A 20662-nucleotide genomic window follows, 5' to 3' on the forward strand; every position below is an offset into this window, starting at 1 on the left:
TGTCATTAAACATTTAGTATTAAAATACACTTTTTTCCTAATAAATCTATTCGTCTTTAAGCTTAGTCCGTTAATTTGGCTTTTATGGATTTTGTTTAGTTTATTCAGACGGTCTTAAAACTGAGCTGACCACCTTCATCAAACACCTGGTCCTTTATTGAACAGATGCACATTATTATCAGAAGTGGCATAATTTTTGCCACAATGTATTTTTCTTAGCAGTCAGACTCACAGAACAAAGATACTGCGGCAGTTCTCTCTCTAATAAAGTTCATATCCAATGTTTTTGGGAAGTCTTTCAGTTTTCCTCTTAATGTACAAAGTCATAATGCCAGCCCTTCATAATAAAGAATGAAGTTTAGAATACAAATCTAGGTTTTGTTTTACTTTAACTGGATGATAGAGAATAGGATCAATGAGGAACTCGGGCTGGGATCGTTATTTCTCTCATCCTGATTGGGAGTTAAATCCTAGAATGTATTTACGTTTTTAGAGCGGTGTCAAGTAGAGATGTTGGTGCAGATGTTTGTTCTAGTCTAAGGCACCACACTGATTTCAGATTTGCATCCTAATAGTTAAATACTTCATTTGGGAGTGGTTATAATTAGCAAATGCATGTAATATGTATATTAAAGTAATTGTAAATATGTTCATTTCCCCTCTTCTCTTCAAGCTTTCTTGTGATCCTACTTATTGTATTAAAGAGTAGCTTAACTGATTAAATAATGAGGGTACTTTTTGAAAAATGTGTTTTAAAGGAATCATTTTGCAGCATTACATTCTTCAAAATGAAGTGACAAGAAGGTGGCTGTGGCCATATCAGACATTTCCTTCGTGTTGTATGTATTCTGGACTTGAACACCAATTATGAAGGAATGATAAATGTTGTTTCTATTAAAACCTCTGACTTAAGAGAAGAAGTTAATATGGTGCCTTTTCCTTTCAGCAGTTTTATACCATTTTAAGCACATTCCATCTCCTCTTGAAAATGGAGAATACACAAAAATTAGGTTAAGTCCTTTCCCCCTCTCTCCCCTTTTTTTGGCAGAGGGGTGAAATGGTGACAGTGGAGTTCTGATTGCTGATTGTATATGATTTGTACACTGCATTTTGAGTCCATGGATCAAATCTTACTAAAGCAGTGTCTCTTCATACCGATATTTCCGTTTGTACATATAGATCAGTGAGCCTTCTATTGTAAACATTGTTTCAAAAGGCAAAGAATTTCACATATTGCAGTGTTGTGTGCAGCGACACACAGAAAATTTAATAATTTGGGGGAGTGATAATTAGAGCCATTTAAACTTTATCTATTTTAGCATTGATGTCAAATGGACTTTCTCTGTCCTTGGAAATTGGAAATTTTCCATAAGTTGGAAATGTCACTCTGTGATCTGTAGGTTTTGGTTACTATAGTTGAAACTGTAGAGATGACACTCCAGTCTGTCTTGCCCATTCAGTGCACATAGCCTCTGTTAAACAGTAACATTTAGCACATTTAATTTTCCATAGATATAAATGACTTGTCTCCAAAACTTGTCTATACGTTGGCCCCTCAGACCCTGGCTAAGCTTAGTTTGTCTTGCCTAAGATTGAAAGTTGTGATTTAAATTGAGCTAGCTAACTTGATCTAAAACACATCAAGAAAAGGCAGGTTAACTAGCTTTACATGGTAAGTTAAAACAATTGGGTCATTATTCTGAGTAGAACAAGAAACTCATTTAGGACTATTATAAAAGTTGAGGAATTCTGTTGCAGTATGCAACCTCATATGCCAGTGTTCTGGAGGATGTCAATTAAATTATGTAAAGTTTGCTGAGTGCCTGGTTTCTGAGTTTCATGATGTGCCTTGAAAAGGGGAGGTAGCTTTTCAGTGTCAGCGTGTTCAAAGAAAAATTAATCCATAATTAATAAAGCTGTCTTTTCAGTAACAGCATGTATTTTAGATTCAGAAATGTCAATACAGGCGGTCCAAATGCTGTAGGTCCAGCTCTCTAAAGAGCCCAGGCAGAAGCTGGGTTGTTGTTTTTTTCAATTCAGTTGCAGAATGGGAGTAGTGGGTTACATTAGCATGTTATAAACCTTAATTGAAAAGCTTTTATGGGTTGCTGTGAAGGAAGGAGGCAAAGAAAGATAGTCTTTCCAAGAATTCTGAAGGAACCCAAATAGAAAATTGCAGAACTTCAGAATGTGGCTATGTAATCATTTAAATCAGCAGACTGGAGCATAGTTAATGCTATATCATTTAAAAAAAAAGAGAGCTCCAGAGGTGATACTACAATTACAGGATGATTAACTTTAATTTCAATACAGGGCAGATGGGATAAAATGATAGCAAATAGAATTATTAGATATAGATTAATTTTAACTTGTGGGCAGAAGAGTCAGTGTGGTGTTTGTAAAGGAAAATTATGATTCACCAGTTTGTTCATCTCAAAGAACATAACATATGCGGGGAAGGGGGCGCGCTCTTGCATAGTGGTTTATAATATTTCCAGGCTACTATACTCTTTCAGAAGTCAGATTTGTCATTTCACCTCACCTAACTCGTGCTCACAAAATCATAAAATACATAAGTATCATAGCATATTGTTAGTGAAAAATTGCTGATTTTTCTTTTGTCTACATGAGATTTTAGTTTGTACTGACCTAACTAACACTTTTTAAATGCCTGTTATAAAACTTGGGCAAATATCTAGATGAATTGATGTGTCCCCTGGAAGACCTCCGTGTTGGATGTTCAGAAAGCCTTTGAGATCCCTCACCAAAAGCTTAAACCAAGTAAGCAATCATAGGATACGGGTAAGTGCACTCATAGATTAGTAAAAGACAGCAAAGGGCAGGCATAAATAAGTTTTCATAATAGAGTCTGATACTCCCCCACCTCCTAAAATATGTACCGAAACCAATGGTGTTCAGCATACTTACAAATGAGCTAGAAAAAGTGAGGTGACAACATTGTAGATGATACAAAATTACTCAAGACCAACCTGAAAAATTACAAAGGGATCTCTCCAAAATGAGTGATTTTGCAATAAAATGGCTGATGAAATTCATTGTTAATGCACGTTTGAAATCATCCCAATTATACAAAAAGGATCTAATTTAGTTGTAGCCACTTCAGAAGGAGATTGTCAAGTCATTGTGGCTAGTTCTCTGAAAACTGCTCAGTGTGCAGTGGCAGTCAAAAAAAGCTAAGATGTTAGGAATCATTAGGAAAGGGATAAATAAGGCAATAGCATAATGCTATTATAAAAGTCCATGGTATGCTTAACCCAGAATACTGCCTTCAGTTTTGGTCACCCCCATCTCAAAGATGCATTGGAATTAGAAAAAGTAGAGAGAGAGGCAACAAAAATTAAGGCATGAAGCAGCTTCCACAAGAGGAGAGATTAAAAAGTGAGACACGAGAGAATGGCGAATGTTTATAAAATCATAATAGGTGTGGAGAAAGTATTATTTATCCCATTCGTTTAACATGACTAGGAGTGTGACCTAATGACATTACTAAGTAGCAGGTTTCAAAGGACATACCTCTTCATACAGTGGAATCCATGGCCACAGGATTTTGTGAACACTAAAAGAACTAGGTAAGTTCATGGACCAATCTGAGCCAAAATGGTCAGGTCCCTCACCCCTGAGGCCAGATCACACAAGGAATGCCTGATCTGTTCATTCTCTTTGAAGTACCTGGTATTGGCCACCAGGCTAGAGAGTCTGACCCAGTATAGCTATTCTTAGGGCCTGGAGGCAGATGTGAGCTACTTAGCCTTTTTAATCCTATTTTTTAAGCTTTTACTATCAGTTCTGTTAGCAGCTTATTTGCTGCTTCCTGACCCCTTTTCTACAGTAGCATTGTGTTCTTGTACAAAGGCAAATGTCACTTGTTTAGCAATCTCCACTGGGCACAAACCTGACCTTATAGAAACTCTGCCAGTGTCAGCTGCTGTTTGACTAGCTGAAAGACAAATTGCTTGGATTTGTAAACATGCACAAACCTCTTTCCTCATCTGTTGAGATACAACTATAGGCATTTGGTATTGAAAATAAAGTCCCTGGAAGAAGTTTAGCTTCTTTTCACACTGACAGTCCATTATTCAGTGGACAGAAATAAATTCACCAGTAATAGTGTACATTGCATTTTATCAAACTTCGTACAACATACAAAAATAATTTGACTGCTCAGTTATCAGCACCATTTTAAAGTCAGTAGTGTTTTAGCAAAGGTTGCATATCAAGTTGTTGTGAACTAGAGTAAATAAAGCTTTTTAAAAATAGAATTGCTTCCATTAATTACTGCACAATTGTTTACATTGTTTATGTAACTATGACAATTTCCTACATACCTTAACCACAGGCTCTGCAAAACTAACTGCAAATACCCTTAATGTTGAGCTACTTAGCTTTTCATTTATAGCACATACCTTAAAATAACCTCTGAACTACAATGGCAGGTGTGCTACAAATAGCATACATGTAAGCCAAATCCCATCCACAGGGAGATTCAGGTTTGGCTAACTACTGGTGTAGGGAAGAGACACCCAATGAGTAGCCATTGAATCGGGCCTTACACATGTTTGAGCACTGTTAAACTGGGGACAGTAGACCAGGGAGACACATTGATAGAGGTTTTCATTGGTGGAGTGTCAGTGATATGTTAGTTGTAGAATGAAGGGCTGGGAAAGGATCCAGAATACAGTAATCAATTTTGAACTAGTTAAGTAAAATCGCAGTGATCAATGGAAAAGTGATAGGAATTTTAACTCCTCTATAGGTTTTGGATTTTATCACTTGGCAAAAAACTTGCTACAGTCTACTATTGTCAAATTCAGAATTTTCAACTTAACATAAATCAGTGTGCTGCCACTGTATGGCATGTGAACACATGATGTTGAAAAAGTGCAGCAGCTACTGCAAGTGGACGCTATCCCCAATGCAGTGTATTATGCTAAATCATTTCCAATATATACTTTAAGCCACATAAATCCCTATGACTGTAGATGTGATTTTAATAAAAATCAAGTTTTTTGTGGGGTTATAGAGCAGGGAGAAGCTAGTTAAAGGCAGCTGTTCTAGTATAATTTAATAAAGAAATGGAATCAATTAGCATTCTTATAAAATAGGTTAAGTTTTTAATTGAAAGACACTTGTAGGAGGTGTCTATGTAAGTGGTAAGAGAGGCCAGATTTCCTAGTGAGCCTGGAGTTGCCACTTCTAGTTTCTCCATACAACCCACAACTTTCATCAGACTATTTTGATCAATAGTGGAGATCTCTGCTTCTAGCAACAAAAGTCCAATATCCTCAGTCTGCTTGGGGAAACAATACTTTAAATATGGTATTTGATAGCAAATCTGATACAGTTTTGACATCCCTGGTCCCAGATAAGGGATTTTGCTGGACTAGGGGAGGCCATATTTGTACCCCTACCACTGGCTGCTGGCTTCCCAGCCAGCTCCCTGCCTTCTACTGGCCCTGCTGCCCTGCGCTGGGGCTCCAGGCAGCTGTGTGCACTGCGCTGGGACTCTGGACCGCTCCATATGCTGCGGCTTGGTGAGCAGCTCTGTGTGCCAGGGCTCCCAGCCCCACTGCCACCTGCTGGGTGGCCCTGCTATCAGCTTTCTGTAGGTAGCCCACTGTCCTGCCTGCCCCACAGGGATCTTTTCCTGCTGGCCCTCCACCAGGACTCTCTCTGGTCCTGCAACATCCATGCTGGACCATGGAAGTTGCTGGACCAGAGAATCCAGGTTAAGAGTTTTTCAACCTGTACATGTTTTACATTAACACTGTTCAGGATAAGCCTATGGATGGTTAAGCTATCAGTTTTTTTAAGAACAAAAGTAGCTTGTATTCAAGTTTTTAACATTTCTGTTAAGCATTCAAGAACACTAAGCTATCTGGGTTAATCAATTGGCTGAAGCTTCTGACACTCTAAGTGACACAAGCTCATAATACATAATGCAACAGTTGTGGGAAGACTGTCATACAGAATCAGTTTAAAACAGCTGCAGGTGCAAATGTTAATGACTTTTGATGATGCCTCTGTTTTCATTCACATGTTCCCTTAATTGAGTTTGGGTAAGAAAGAGCAGACTGTCTTCTCTAGAGTTCAGATACTTTCACTTCTCCACAAGAAATATTTTCTAGTGCTCCTGCTGCACGGGCACCTGAATTTAACCCAGCTTCCCAGAACTATTAGCCTCAATAAGGCTTCTTACTAGAAGAATTTTTAATTAACTAGGGAATAATTGTTTGCCAAGTGGACAAGTGTTAGGGAGTGAATTACTGTATAAGTATATAGTCTTTTAAAAGAATAACATCCACACACAAATTTGACTAGTCAAACTTGGTAGTTTCCTTTTAAATACTACCACATACGTTATTTGTATTTTGATGATCTAATGAAATGTAGCTAAGACTTACTTTTTTAAAAACATTTTAAAGAGCAAAATATTAAGTTATCCCTACATTGTTCAGTTGTCACAATTTGGGGAAGAGAAATGGAGGTGTTTAGTGGACATCAATGGCAGTGTGACATCTGGGAATCTGATTTTAGCAGACTTTCCCTATATGGTTGGCTTGTCGGGGGATTTCTGCAGATTGCTTTGAGCAGTAAATATCACTACTCTAGAAGCATACTACTTTACACTTAGGGTAGGTAGTCATAAAAGACCCGATGAGCCAGGTACTAAGTACGAAATGAGATAGTATGAGGAATGAAAAAGCAGTACAAAACCAAATTCTTAGTCTAATACAAACCCTTAAATCTTCATCACTTCATTTAAAAGTTTTTGTGATGGCAGAGAAACAGCACTCTGCAGAGTCTGAAAAATTCAGGGACCAATAGTTTTGCCACATGCCATGGAAGCCCAAATTTAGAATTTATGCAAAAAAAAATCTCTAACTATACCTGATTTTTCCTGGACACTTTAATGGGGGAGGAGAGAGATACGGAAACTTTACTTTTCATGCCAACTATCTTCTAATGCTAAATGCATCCAATAAACTTAATTGACTTGTATATGAAGTATGTCAGTTTAATAGACACGAGGTACCCTTATCTGCAGGGCTTGACATACTGTGGTGAAATCCACTCGCCAGCCCTGCACTGCATATGCGCATGTGCGCACTGCCGGTAAACAGGGCGACCGGCTGAAATCTACTCGCCATGGGCGAGTAGATAAACGGATTTGTCGAGCCCTGCTTACCTGAATACAATAGTAAGAAAAAGCAAAGGGGATAGTGAATATCAAAGATATACTGTTATTAGTTAAAATATTAACCCTAACAACTTAAGGTTTTATACATAATTAATCCACTGCTTCAAAAAACAGCAGTATGTAATTAATTTCGCTCATTCTAGAAAGCTCAGTAAGTCAGCTTTGATGCTTTACTATTGTAGCAAGACCTCTCCATCAGTGTTGATGCAGCATGTCTAAAAGGAGAATTGTCATTTTTCACTAGAACCAGCTCCAGTTCTTGAAAATCCTGAAGTCTTGCAACATCTTTGTCCTTAAAAAGACGAAGGAAAAAAAAGCAATTGTCTATAAGTGTATTTACCATTAATGCACAAAAACAAAGCTAGGCCTATGAAAGCAAGCGTTAACCAAATGCCAGGTAGAATTCTATCCAAGATACACAATTATTTTTTTTTCTAGTTAACAGCTGTCACAATTTGTCTTGGTCTAATATAATCTCAGTTTAGTTAAAGTAGCCTATCCATTCTTCAAGTACACACTATTTGTACTTAGTAAAGTGTACTGTAAAGGGCTCTGACTAGAACATTGCTGAGGAGGTCAGTGCATGTGTTAGGTTAACTAAAGGCATGCAGACAAGGCCAGTTGATTTCAGACACAGAACCATGAGATGTGTGTTGTCTGAACTCGAACATTTACATAACTGATAGAGTACACCTTTATGTATAACAAAAGCTGAGGTATGGGCACTCCCCCACACATACACACGAACTTCCATTTCAACATACTAATGACATGCTCGAGAAAAACATTCATGTTGTATACATTAGAAAACATGTAAACACTAATCACTCTGGTTAGGAAGGGGAAGTGCATATTTGGATACAGAATGGCTAACCTAGTGAGGGAGGGCTTTAAACTAGGTTCATAAAGGGGAAATGATCAAAACCCATAGGTATGTCAAAAACATAGAAACTTAGAAGAAGGGTCTGAATTGGAGCATGGGATAAAGAAGAGACAAGACAGAATGAGGTGGAAGAGAAATCAAATCAGCGTCTTAGATATCTCTGTATTAATGTGAAAAGTATGGGGAATAAGCAGGAAGAATGCAAAATGTTAGTATCTATGACAATTGGCTTCCCAGCAACTGGAAGACTGGTATAGAAGGGTACAGCTTGCTCAGGAAGTGCAGACGGGGAAAAAAGAGAAGGTGTTTCCTTATGTACTAAAAATGTATACACTTGAATTTTGGTTCAAATAGAAACAGATTTGTTGAAAGGGTGATTTCATAGTAGGAGTCTACTACAGATCACCAAACCAGGAAGAAGAGGTGGATGAGGGTTTTTTTTGTTTTGTTTTGTTTTGTTTTTTAAACAAAATAATCATCCAAAGTAAAGGACTTTGTGATGATGGGGGATTCCAACTATCCAGATATCTGTTGAAAAAATAACAGCAAGGCAGATTATCCAACAAGTTCTTAGAATGTATTGGAGGCAATTTTTTTTTATTTCAGAAGGTGGAAAAAGCTACTGGGGAGAGGCTGGTCTAGATTTGATTTTTGGCAAATTAGAAAGGAACTCGTAGAGAATTTGAAAGTGGAAGGCAGATTGGGTGAAAGTGATCATAAAATGGTAGTGCTTGTGATTCTAAGAAATGGTAGGAGGAAGAACAGCAAATAAATACAATGGATTTCAAAACGCATAAATGGCAGAGGTTGCCTAATGACTTGTTTCAATTTTTACCAAGAAGGTTGTTGGTAAAGACTCACATAGAAGATTGGACACCTCACATAACGAATGCCAGTGAAAATGGGGTATGGACACCTCACATAACGAATGCCAGTGAAAATGGGGTAAGATCAGAAGTTAAAATAGGGAAAGAACAAGTTAAAAATTACTGATGCTTTTCACCAAGCCCTGGTGACTTGAATACATTATGAACTCACTGAGGAGATATGAGCCACTAGCTACTATCTTTGAAAAGTCACAGAAGACGGGAGAGAGCCCAGAAGAGTGTAAATATAGTGCCCATCTATTAAAAGCAAAATAAAGACAACCTAGGAAATGACAGACAGCTTAACTTCTGAACCAAGAAAGATAATGGATAATAATTGCAGAATCCATTTGCCAACATCTAGATAGTAATAAGAAATAACAGATTTGCCAAGAAAAATTGTATCAAAACAATCTCAAAGCTTTCTTTGACAGGGTAGCATCTGGTAGGGTGGCTAACCATTGGAATAGTTTAGACAAACTTCTGTTAGTGATAGTCTAGATCAGAAATCAACAGCCTATGGCTTTTTCATCATTTCCAAAATATATACAACTTAAAGTGAAAAATTCAAAATTTTAAAAACACATGATTACTCAGGTCAAGATAGTCCTTTCTTTTGTTTAGTTCACCTTTAACCAGAGGTGAAAGTAAGGTGGTGCATCCCAGTAAGAATGTTGCAGCAAGAGCTAACTGAGGCACTCTGCTCGTTTAAAGAGCCAGCTGAGGGTGCACTGTAGGGGATGCATGCATGTTCTCAGTTCTGATAGTGAGATGCCTACATCTGACTGCTGCGGTCTGTCCCCAGCCACTGTGCTCTTGGCCCAGTGACTGCTGCAACAGCCCAGCTGCAGTGGCCTGATTTAGACTCCAGCCACGGCAGCCTACCCAACAAGGCCTCAATTGGGGCCCAATCCCCATGTAGCCACAGGAAGGACTGGCAGTGGCCCCCCTGCTGCATTTTAAGTAGGAGGAGAGGCCACAATCTGGCTGTGGTGATCCTGAACCAGCCCATCATCTAGCCACTGGTGCCAGGGTGCAGCAGCCCACCCCAGCCAGGTCAGGTAATCCAGTGCTAGGGGCCCAATTTCCCCTACATACTGTATTCCTCAGCCCCCTGCCTAACCTCTTGCACCTCCCACACATCCCAACCCCCTGCCCTGAGCCCCTCATACACCCCAACCCAGGCTTCTGCACCCTCACATCCTCATCCCCCTGCCATAAGATTGACAGACACCCTGAATGTGTGCATGAAGTTGGATTTGACCAGTTACGACGTAAACTTCAAAGAAATGTGCAAAAAGATGCAGCAGCGCCATTCAATAGTCTCGAGTACAATGTTTCATTTATGCTATTACTAATCATGTCAATTATCAATAATGCTAAGTTACTAAGGGGCTGTGCCACGTGCTCGCTATGCTCACCAACCCCCCCTTACCGGGGGCAACCCCAGGACTCCTCCACCACAGCCAGACTGCAGCTGTGCCAGCCCAGGCTCTTCCTCCCTCCCCTGCTGCACAAGCCCAGGCCCCTCCTCCCCCTGCTGCACCAGATGGGGCCCTTTCTCCCACCCCCAGTCTGGGCTCCCCTTCTCCTTTCCCCCACTCCTCTGCCACGCCAGCCCAGGCCCCTCTTCTCCCCATGTCCCTCCCTACCGCAAGCTTTGGCCCCTTCACACCCCCCCCCCCTTAGCCAGTCAAAGTCCCTTCTCCCCACCACCAGCCCAGGTCCCTCCCCACCACAGCCTAACTCCATATGGCAGGGCTGGCAGTGGGTAGGACTTAGCTCCAGGGATGGGGCCTCAGACGCAAGGGGTAGGGTTGGGAGCATACCCCTCAGCCTGTGGGATGCAGTGATGTGGTGTCACTTTGTCATCCCACAGAAAACATTTTGTATATATATAGTTATATTTTGTCATGCAAATAGGCATTTTTATACAGCTCTTCATTGACCACTTGTTCTGAATTTTGATATAGTTTGAGTCTTTGGTTTGAAAAGGTTTCTGACCCTTGGTTTAGATCAGAGTTTCTGAAAGTTACCGCAGAAACACTTTCAGAAACACTTTAACTGGCCGCCCCAGTTTGTTTATGTACCAGCACCTCATGGTTCCCATTGGCTCTGTTTTTCCTTTGCAGCCAAGGGGAGACGTGGGAAGCGGTGTGGGCTGGGCCACGGCGCTGGTACATTAACTGGCTGCTCCGGTTTAAGTGTTTTCTGAAAGTGTTTCCGCGGTACACTTTCAGAAACACTGGTCTAGATAGTATTTGGGTCTTGTCATGATGGCAGGAAACTAGACATGATGACCTCTTGAGGTCCCTTAAATTCAGTCTTACGTTTCAAATACTTGGATTTCATATGCTTTGGGAGTTTAAAAATAATACATCTACTTTGATAAAAAATTATTAGATAATGACAAAGCTGCATTATTTCCCTTCTGTGTAATATTTCTTTGAGCCTGAATATTTATAAAAATTATGTGGTAGTCCTTGAACACAGTGCAATCTTTGGATTTGAACATCTGTAACTGATCTTTGGACTTCAGAGTCCAAGATAAGAGGAATCAAATTAATAAAATCCATTTAGCAATTAAATATGTAAGTTCTCTTACCTTTCTTACCAATGTATTTGGTAACTTTCTAATCTTCTCCACTTGCTCTTGATTAACACCCAGTTCACAGCAACTGACTCTGAGTAGATCCTGATAGGTCAATTCTTGTCTGTCTAATTCAATCTCAATGAAGTCATTTTCCCTAAAGTTCTGAATTCTTACCTTAAGCACCAGTTCTAGTAAAAAAAAATTAAATATATATGTGGGAGGAGGTCTGATATATTATCTTACAAAGAAAAACAATCAGTATAATAGATAAAAACTAAGAGAATTTACATTTTATTATACTAACATTTATACTAACACTGCCCCACCTCAACTCTAAACTGGAGGGACCACCTCAGGAGGTGAGGAAGCAGATGTAAATCTGTGGCCTAGTCAGCCTTTGATCTTTAAGGGGGACAAACAGTGCTAGTTTTGTAATTGGGACACCTGTCCATCAGACAGACAAAAGTGCAGAACCCATTAAGAATTAAATCAGAAGGATAAATTCCAGAAAAATATTCATATGATCTAATCTCAGACTGTTTCTCACACCTGTGTGGCTGCATGGAACTTCAATAACAGTGCACAGATCTAGGTGTCTTCAAACATGGAGTGTCTGCAGGATTAGAGCTTCAAGGTGAGTCTAACCCAAAATGAAATGAAGAAAGTCTGTATATCCCTTTATCTGAGCCCTTTTAGCTACCAGAAATTCTCAACCAATTTGCACTTGCTCTTTGAGATGGCAACTTTAGAAGTTTGTGGTATATTTGGGTGTACAATGAGCAATGGGATCTTGTAAAGAGATGGTGGTGGGAGACAGGACAGGATGGCTGGTTTACAATTTCTATTTTGGGGATTCTAAGAATTCAGTTTATGGCTGAAATAGGAATTAAGAGATTTTTCTGACTAAACTCTTATTCTAGAAATTCCACAATCACACTCTCTGTAGATTAGGGATGTTAAAAAGAGGGTAATTGGGTAACCATGTGTAACCACTGAAAATCTCAGCAGTTACATACTGTGGGCTCTACAGTATAAAGTTTATACTGCAGAGCCTGCAGGGCAGCAGCTGGGTCCCTAGGGATTGGCGTGCACCAGCTCCTGCTTGCAGGCTTGCTCCTGGGAAGTTAGCTTCTATCTTGTACTGCTGCCTCTGTGTCAGGCAGCAGTGTGGGGCAGCAGCCTTCCAACCCTGCTCCCAGCTTCCAAGGAGCTGGCTGATGCCTCTCACTGCAGGCTCTGATACAGACCCAGCAGCACAGGATAGCAGCCGGCTTACCGGGAGCCTACATGTAACCATTAACGGTAACTGATAAGCCCAGGCTTACTGGTTAACCATTTCAATGGTTATCCTACTGCATCCTTACTATAGCTCAGCCCTAAATTACAAGTTTATATTGGTTTGCAAGAAAGTTATACCTTGTGTCATATTTGGCAGGTTAGTGATTTTTAAATTGGGGTTTACTTTGGAATCTCCAGCAGCCAATTCAATTGTCTGTACCACATGTATAGCTCTGTATAAACAATACAACAATTATTCTGTTTAGTAGGCTGTGAAGAATATTTTAAGTCGAGGGAATAAATCACTCTCTGCCACCCAACTATCTCATTGACATCTCTCTCAACATTTCTACCTCTTCTCAAAGAGAAGGCTGGAAAGAGACATAAGAATGGCCATACTGGTCAGACCAAAGGTCCATCTAGCCCAGTATCCTGCCTGCCAACAGTGGCCAATACCAGATGCCCCAGAGGGAGGGAACAAAACAGGTAATCCTCATGTGATCCCTCCCCTGTCACCCATTTCCAGATAAACAGAGGCTAGGGACACCATTCCTACCCATCCTGACTAATAGCCATTGATGGACCTAACCTCCATGAATCTATCTAGCTCTTTTTTGAACCCTGTTTTTTGAGTCCTAGCCTTCACCACATCCTCTGCCAAGGAGTTCCAGAGGTTGACTGTGCACTGAGTGAAGAAAAACTTCCTTTTGTTTGTTTTAAGCCTGCTGTCTATTAATTTCATTTGGTGACCCCCTAGTTCTTGTGTTATGGAAGGGAGGAAATAACTTTTCCTTATTCACTTTTTCCACACCAGTCATGATTTTATAGACCCCTATTGTTTTCCCCCTTAGTCTCTTGTCTAAACTGAAAAGTCCAAGTCTTTTTAACAGATTGAGAGTAGCATGAAATAAATATATCCTCACTTTAACTTTCAACTAGTGTTTTAAACATGGATCAGCAGTGTGGCAGCAAGATGCACAATATGCATATTGTTACCTTGCATATTATATGGAAAAGTTCCAGTGAAGAAGAGTGGCTGAAATGTTGGTGCAGCCCCAATATGAGAGCCACTGAGTTGCTGAGGTACCGGCTGTTTAGATGCTCCTGGAGAAAAGAGGCTTCTATTATGAGACATAGATGGCTGACAAAAGGAGCCACTCTGGGCTCTAGGGTTTGGATCTTCTGGCACCATGATGGCTGCTGATGTGGAGGGCTGGCCTTCCTTAGAATGCACTGCAGGAAAACCATCTTTGCTGTATGATGACGTAGGTGTGCATAGGCTTTCAACCCGAGTTGCTGATGAACAAGGACTAGTTTCATGCAGAGAAACAAAAGAGATGGAAGTGCTTTCATTCTGGGATACTGCTGAGCTGTCTGGAATGCTGTTTTCTTTAGTGTAAATGTAAGGGAAGGGTGGATTGGCCAAATAGTTTGCAACAATTGGCAAGTTAAAGTCTTCCACTTCTTTATATTCATTTTCTTCCACTTCAGGGGAAAAGAAAGAAGAGAACTTGTTACTTAAATATTACCATCTTCCCCAATTAAAATATAAAGTTAGAGGTTTTTCTACTCTCTCACAAAATCATATCTTGCAGAAATCACAAGAATTGCACCAATATAGCTTGAGCTTATCCACTTGGAAATATGGCAAAATGCTGGGAGTGACTTGAATTAATAAAAATCAAGTGGGAAAGGATTTTTTTGTATAAACTCTGAGCTGGAAGCCAGAAAACAAAGCCAAAGAAAAATAATTAAACCATCAACAGCAGATACAAATGATGCCTTAAAATTCAGCAATGCCAGTTCACCATCTCTGAAAGAATCAGATTGAGAAGTAGTTTCTTGGTTAAATCTTAGATTAGACATATTTTTTTAGAGAGACGTTTAAAATAATTGATTCTCATTGATGCCAACAAAGAAAGTGGAATGTTTTTCTCAGCAGGTGTTCAATGTAGGACCCAATCCTACTGTCCTCACATTCATTTATTGAAACAAATGGGAATTTGGCTTGAATAAGAACTGCAGGAGTAGGCCCATTAACAGTAGGGAGGTTAAAATGCAGGTGATTGTGTACCCATCTAACCACTGAAAAACTCAGCAGTTACACACACCCACAGCTGGCTAGCTTCTAGTGTACGCCGGCTGCCACCCTGTGCTGTTAACCTGGCTCCTCCCTGCAGCCTTGCTCCTGGGGCCCTGGCTACTGCCCCTATGCTGCTGCCTCTTGATAGACAGGCAGCAGCACTGGGTGGCAGCCGGGTCCCAAGGAGCGGCCTCTGTGTAACCGTGCACGTTAACCAATAAACCCAGGCTTATTAGTTAACCATTACACAGTTACACGTGCACATCCCTAATTAACAGTAACAATGCCAAGGCAGCCCAAATAAGATGCACTGTTTCCCTGGAGATGCGCAACTAAATTTGTTTAAGAAGGTTAAAATAAGACATCCCATACCTGGTAAATGAGGCCCAGGTTTGATAGGTTCCTAACTCCCTTTGAGATCAATAGAAGCTAGACACCTACATTCTTTTAAAAATCTGGGCATGAATGTTTAATGACCAGACAAACATACTGGGCAGGAATTATGTGGGAAATCATTTACCTTAGACGTGTCAGACTAAACTTCCAAAAGTCAGAACCCAAGTCATATTGTCCTCTGCATGTAACAAATTAAGGTTTTTGCCCAGAAGAAGGGAAAAAAACAGTTTTCAAAGCTTATACCAATCACACACGACTGTGAAAATAGAGCCTGTACTTCACTGCACAAGCATTTCTACAGGAGTCATTCAGCTATTTGACTATCCAAAGAGTGCATAAGTTATCAGCCTGAATTCCAGGCCCCTTTCTCATACAAATATCATTAGCATGTTCACCGAACATTACAAAAGGTCAAATTTCTATGGTGCAGAAACACTGGACTCAGACACATCTACACCATTTCTAAGACTGTCTTCCATCTCAATTTTGGCTTGCTTCTTGGCATGTGTGTGGCATAAGCTTTTTACATGTACCAATGTGTTGTGTTTATAGAGATTTACTGCCAGGAAGTCATAACACAGCTATGAAAGTCTGAGAGGCCACCACTTTTACAATGTAGCAGTTGTTTCTCTATACAGTGGGTTTACGACTTTTGGTTCAGCTTGACCAGGTCTATTTATGCATATAAAAGCCTTTGGCTTTAGGCTTGATTCAGCTCCTTTTAAATCAGTGAGACCACTTAATTCTGAGTTCTGTAGCTAAAAGAGGACTCAAAGGCTTATCTACACAGGGAAATTTACTGATATAGTTATACCAGTATAACTCCTTGTGTGCACGTGCTTTTAGTGTAGAATACCTTTTTCCAGTTTAGTGAAAGTGATGCAAGCTAAAGTGGAATAATTTCTGCGTAAATTTCTCCATTTAGACAAGGCTTAAGAAAGCACTTTCTTACTAAGAGTTGAGTTTTTGAGCTGCAGTTGGCAACCATCAGTTTTATAGTATATTAAAAAAGTAAAATAGGGTTATAAACTAGTAAAATAATAACCACACTAAACAAATTTAAAGATCATATGAGGAAATATGTATCAGCAAATCACCTTTAAACTTGAATGTCTCATGCAAATAAAATAGCATACACCCTCTTACTCTCTGTGTCCTCTTAATGGCAAAATCCATAGCAACCCTGGTCTTTCCTAGTCAGACTTAGCTTGACAATACATTTTTGCACCTATAGTAATTCTGATTTCCATGGGAGCATAACGGAGGCCTAAGTAACTTGCCCAGAATGAATCAGTATCAGAACCAGTAGAAGAATTTAGGAGTCTCGATTCCAACAATATCTTACATATTAGAATGCATTTACAAATATCTGCAAGGCACTAGGTATGTGAACATGGGAAATCAAAAGACAATAATATTTACCTACATTGGGTTTTAATCTTTTAAACTCATACATAGATAAGGGATTGCCAGTTATAAAAAGGCATACTGCACCTTAAAACAATTTAGAAATGAGTAAGTGAAAAGGAAGAGCAACACTTTTTTGAAAGTTAAAAAGTCTACTCACAAAATTCATTGCCAGGGTGACATCTAACACAAGTTTCATCTTGGTGTAAAACATGGTAATAGAAAAGATATAAATCATAGAAAAACCTGCAGCCTTCCTTGCACAAATTGTGCACTGAAATCAATGGAAATATTTGTATGAGTAAGCATTACTATTGTGATGTGAGGACCAGACCCTGTCTTTATAACAGTAATGCTGTCAAGTCTACTGAACTAGAAAAACCACTATATATTAAAGCCAGGTCTATACTTACGGAGAAAATCGACTTAAGATATGCAACTCCAGCTATGAAATTAGTGTATCTGGAGTTGATAAAGTCAAATTTATGCAATATCCCCGTTGTGGGAGGCTCCCTTACTTCTCGTGACCCTATGGAGTACTGGGGTTGATGGGGTCCCCATCTGGAAAAGACTGGGAACTGCTGATTTAGTGGATCCTCATTGGGCCCACTACATTGAATCCCTAAAGATCGCTCTCTGGAGCATCAATTTCCAGGTAAGTATAGACAAGGGCTAAGACCAACTATTTAAGAAAAAATATTAAAATATGTAAGTTGTACCTCCCATAATCTTCCGAATGTCTTTCTTTGATGTTAATTGGGCTGCCAGTTCTCCTTTAGTTGTGAGAATCTCCTTATCAGCACCAGCATCAATCAGGCAAGAGACCACTTCAGCATGGTTCCGTTTGCATGCCCAGTGCAAACAGGTCCTGTGTGTAAAGAAAATAATTGGTTACTTTTTAGGGATATAAGTGACTTCTCAAGTAGTTGACTACCCGATAAGATTAGGCTTATCACATAGTCACTATTTGACTACTCGCTCCCCCACCCCTTACTACTTATTAGAGCAGAAGCTTAAAAAAAACAGTTCCCCCAGCACCGTCTCTGCGATGAGTGATGGCAGAGGAGGCAGAGCCACAGCAGGAGACCTAGTGCAAGCTGGAACTGCCGAATCCTGGCTTGCGCAGATCCCAGACCTACCCCTGCTGCAGTTCTGCGTTTAAATGTAGTAGGAGCTGGGTGGGCTGCCTGTGCTGCAGCTAATGGATTTATCATGTACTTGATACAAATTGTGCTGAGTACATGTTTAGTCAGTTACCTGCTTCTTAACATCCTTATTATGTTTTAGTTCCAATGAACTCTACTCTGACCACAAATTCCAGAGTTCTACACCATTAGGGGCCAACAACAATAATCCATTTGCCTGTGTTTTTATATAGAATGAGCAATTTAGGAGACACAGGAATCACTTTCACATTTAAACTGAAAACATGATTTGATTGTAATGGGGCAGAAACTTTCTTTACCTTGATCAGTCAGTGTACACTGTCAGTGCTAAACCAACAAAAATAACAACACTACTTCATGCTATTAACAAAATATACCATTGCTAGCCTCAGTTCTTAAGCAATGTTAACTGTTACACAATAAAGTGTAATAGAAATCAAAGGGGACAAGAGACTGTAAAGACTTATACTAAAATCTTAAAAAATGAAGCCTTAAAGTTAGACCTAAATCCATATTTAGACATCTAAATGAGCAGCCTAATTCTATATACAGGCAGTCCCCGGGTTACGTACAAGATAGGGACTGTAGGTTTGTTCTTAAGTTGAATTTGTATGTAAGTTGGAACTGGTACATATTGTAGGGGAAACTCTAGCCAAAAATTTCTCCAGAGCTCAGTTTTATTCTTCCACACCTCACTTCCCTCAGTCCTTTATTCTCAAGCTGAGGTGTCTGCTGAGAAAAGCCGCTCCACGTCTCCCTGGTCTGCTGGGGGGGGGGGGGGGCGCTAGCTTCGCATCTCCCTGGTCTGCTGGGGGGGGGGGGAAGCAGCTAGTGCGGGGTTGCCTCACCCTGTTTGTAAGTAGGGATCCGATGTAAGTCGGATCCATGTAACCCGGGGACTGCCTGTATTGGGAGATTTTTAAGGATAGAAGATCATAGACCACAAAGTCTGACCTTTGGTGTATCACAGGCCATTCAATTTCAGCCAGGCACTGAGTCTAAAATGTGTTTCATTAATGCAAATCTCCCAGAAAGACATCCTCAGTTGAAGACATCAAGAGATGGAGAATCTACCACTGCTCTGGATAGTTTGTGTCAGTGGTGAAGCACCTGCACTGTTGTTTGTATTTCAGTTCCCATCTATTTAGTTTTCTTATGTCCTTCCTCACTAACAACTGTGGCCCCACCCTCAAAAAAAAAAAAAAAAACAACCACTACCACTCATCAAAGCAGCTCCTAACAAAATCAATGGGAGATGCAGGGGACTCAGCACCTCTGAAAAATTCAGCTGCTGATTTAGACACCTGAACAACAATTCAGGGGCCCCATTTTAAAGAGATGCTTTGGAAAAGCTTGGCCCAGGGCTTTATCATGGTTCAGTAACATGCTTATAATTAAGTTTGATGGTATCTACACTGAGAAATCCAAGCACAGATATTACAAATCTGGGTACCGCGCTATGTTAATGCAATCAATAACACATGGTGTCAAGCTTACACTCTACGTGCATTCACACTTTCGTTAACAATAGTTAACTCTTACATAGCCTTTTTTGTGCATAAGTCTCAAAGCACTTTACAAAGGAGAACATAATTATCCCATTTTACCAGTCAGGAAACTGAGGCATATAGAGCACAGATGTGAGGTTCCCAAGATCACACTATGATCAGAATCCAAGTCACCTTAGTTCCAGTCCAGTGCTCTGCCTGCTGGGTCCTGCTTGCCTCCCTTACACATAAGGTTGCCAACTCTGACTGAAGCAATTCCGAGAGATTTCCACCCCCTCCATACCCCTCTCCCCCCAACGTGACCTCATGTCATTTTCTTACACTCTCCTATTACACTCTCGAGCATGGCATTCAGCAGCCGTTGGCGATGCCAATCGTGGGATGCTCCAAGCCAGTTGTGGAGAGCTGGCAACGCTCCCCCATGATCCCCCCGCAGGGTGCAACATTGGCAGGAGCCGGTGCAGCCACTTGTGGGGCAGGGGAGCAGGGTGGCCAGAAACACTCAGACAAAGGGCAACTACACAACCCCCGCGCTTGTGCCCCAAGGACCCGCCCAGACCCATCCTCGCACTGACACACCCACCGCTCCCCTCCCTCCTCGGACAGTCGCAAAGGCGCCCGCTCGGGCACCGGGTCCCGCACGCAGCTCCCCGGCCGGGGGGGGGGGGGCACTTACCAGCCGTTAATCTCGTTTTGGGAGTTAACGTCCGCCCCGCGCTGCAGCAGCCTCCGCACCTCGTCCAGGTCCCCCAGCGCGGCCGCTTCCCTCAGCCTCTCGGGCAGCTCCCGGGCCCCGCTCATCTCCTCTCCGGGGGGCGGGCCCAGAGGCCCTCACGCCGCCCGCCCGACTGACAGCGGAGCCGGGCTCTATTCTCAGCAACACCCGCGCCTGGCCCTTTGGTTCCGGCCGGCTCGCCGGGCAGCGCGAGGTCGGGCTGTGAGGCGAAGCCGGGGCTTGTCCGCGCGCCCAGCCTGGCGCGCTCAGCCGCAGGGGTGGGGGAGGGGGGGGTTCCATTTCCAGCCCCTGCCCTGGGCCAGCCACAGGGTTGCCAACCCCAAGTGTTCGCAACCCAGGAGTTCCCCTCCCCCCCCATAAAAACCCACGAGCTTGGCTTAAAAGCCCGAGTGTTTATGCCAGGAAAAGCTTTGCCCGGTTCGTCACCCTCGGGTGGTAGAGCGGGTAGGAGTCGAGGGATCCAGGGCTCCTCTGCAGCCAGGAAGGCTGGAAATGGACCTGATGCCGCATCACGCACGGATGGGGGA

General features: G+C 41.4%; 2 protein-coding genes across 7 annotated transcripts in view; one reads left to right on the forward strand and one right to left on the reverse strand.

Annotated features, from left to right (window-relative positions):
* Nucleotides 1-218, forward strand: part of LUC7L3 (LUC7 like 3 pre-mRNA splicing factor) — a 41532-nt gene extending 41314 nt beyond the window's left edge. For all 5 annotated transcript variants that reach the window (XR_012896868.1, XM_014574624.3, XM_006125100.3 and 2 more), the window contains one exon: nt 1-218. This exon is cut by the window's left edge. The gene's annotated coding sequence lies outside the window, so the exon portion shown is untranslated.
* Nucleotides 1-20394, reverse strand: part of LOC102450715 (ankyrin repeat domain-containing protein 40-like) — a 38968-nt gene extending 18574 nt beyond the window's left edge. The window contains exons 1-5 of one of the 2 annotated variants that reach the window (XM_075903791.1): nt 20076-20387; nt 17445-17593; nt 13836-14324; nt 11574-11749; nt 4127-7511 (exon numbers count right to left, since the gene is read on the reverse strand). In XM_075903791.1, coding sequence (XP_075759906.1) covers nt 7368-7511; nt 11574-11749; nt 13836-14324; nt 17445-17593; nt 20076-20200 — 1083 coding nt within the window. In that variant the 5' untranslated portion in view covers nt 20201-20387 and the 3' untranslated portion in view covers nt 4127-7367. Of the gene's footprint in view, nt 1-4126; nt 7512-11573; nt 11750-13835; nt 14325-17444; nt 17594-20075 lie in introns of those variants that run through there. The other variant, XM_075903792.1, reaches the window with a different exon arrangement.
* Between the last annotated feature and the right edge of the window lie 268 nt (nt 20395-20662).

The sequence above is a fragment of the Pelodiscus sinensis genome, chromosome 20 (assembly GCF_049634645.1).
Source record: "Pelodiscus sinensis isolate JC-2024 chromosome 20, ASM4963464v1, whole genome shotgun sequence".
Lineage (NCBI taxonomy): Eukaryota > Metazoa > Chordata > Testudines > Trionychidae > Pelodiscus > Pelodiscus sinensis.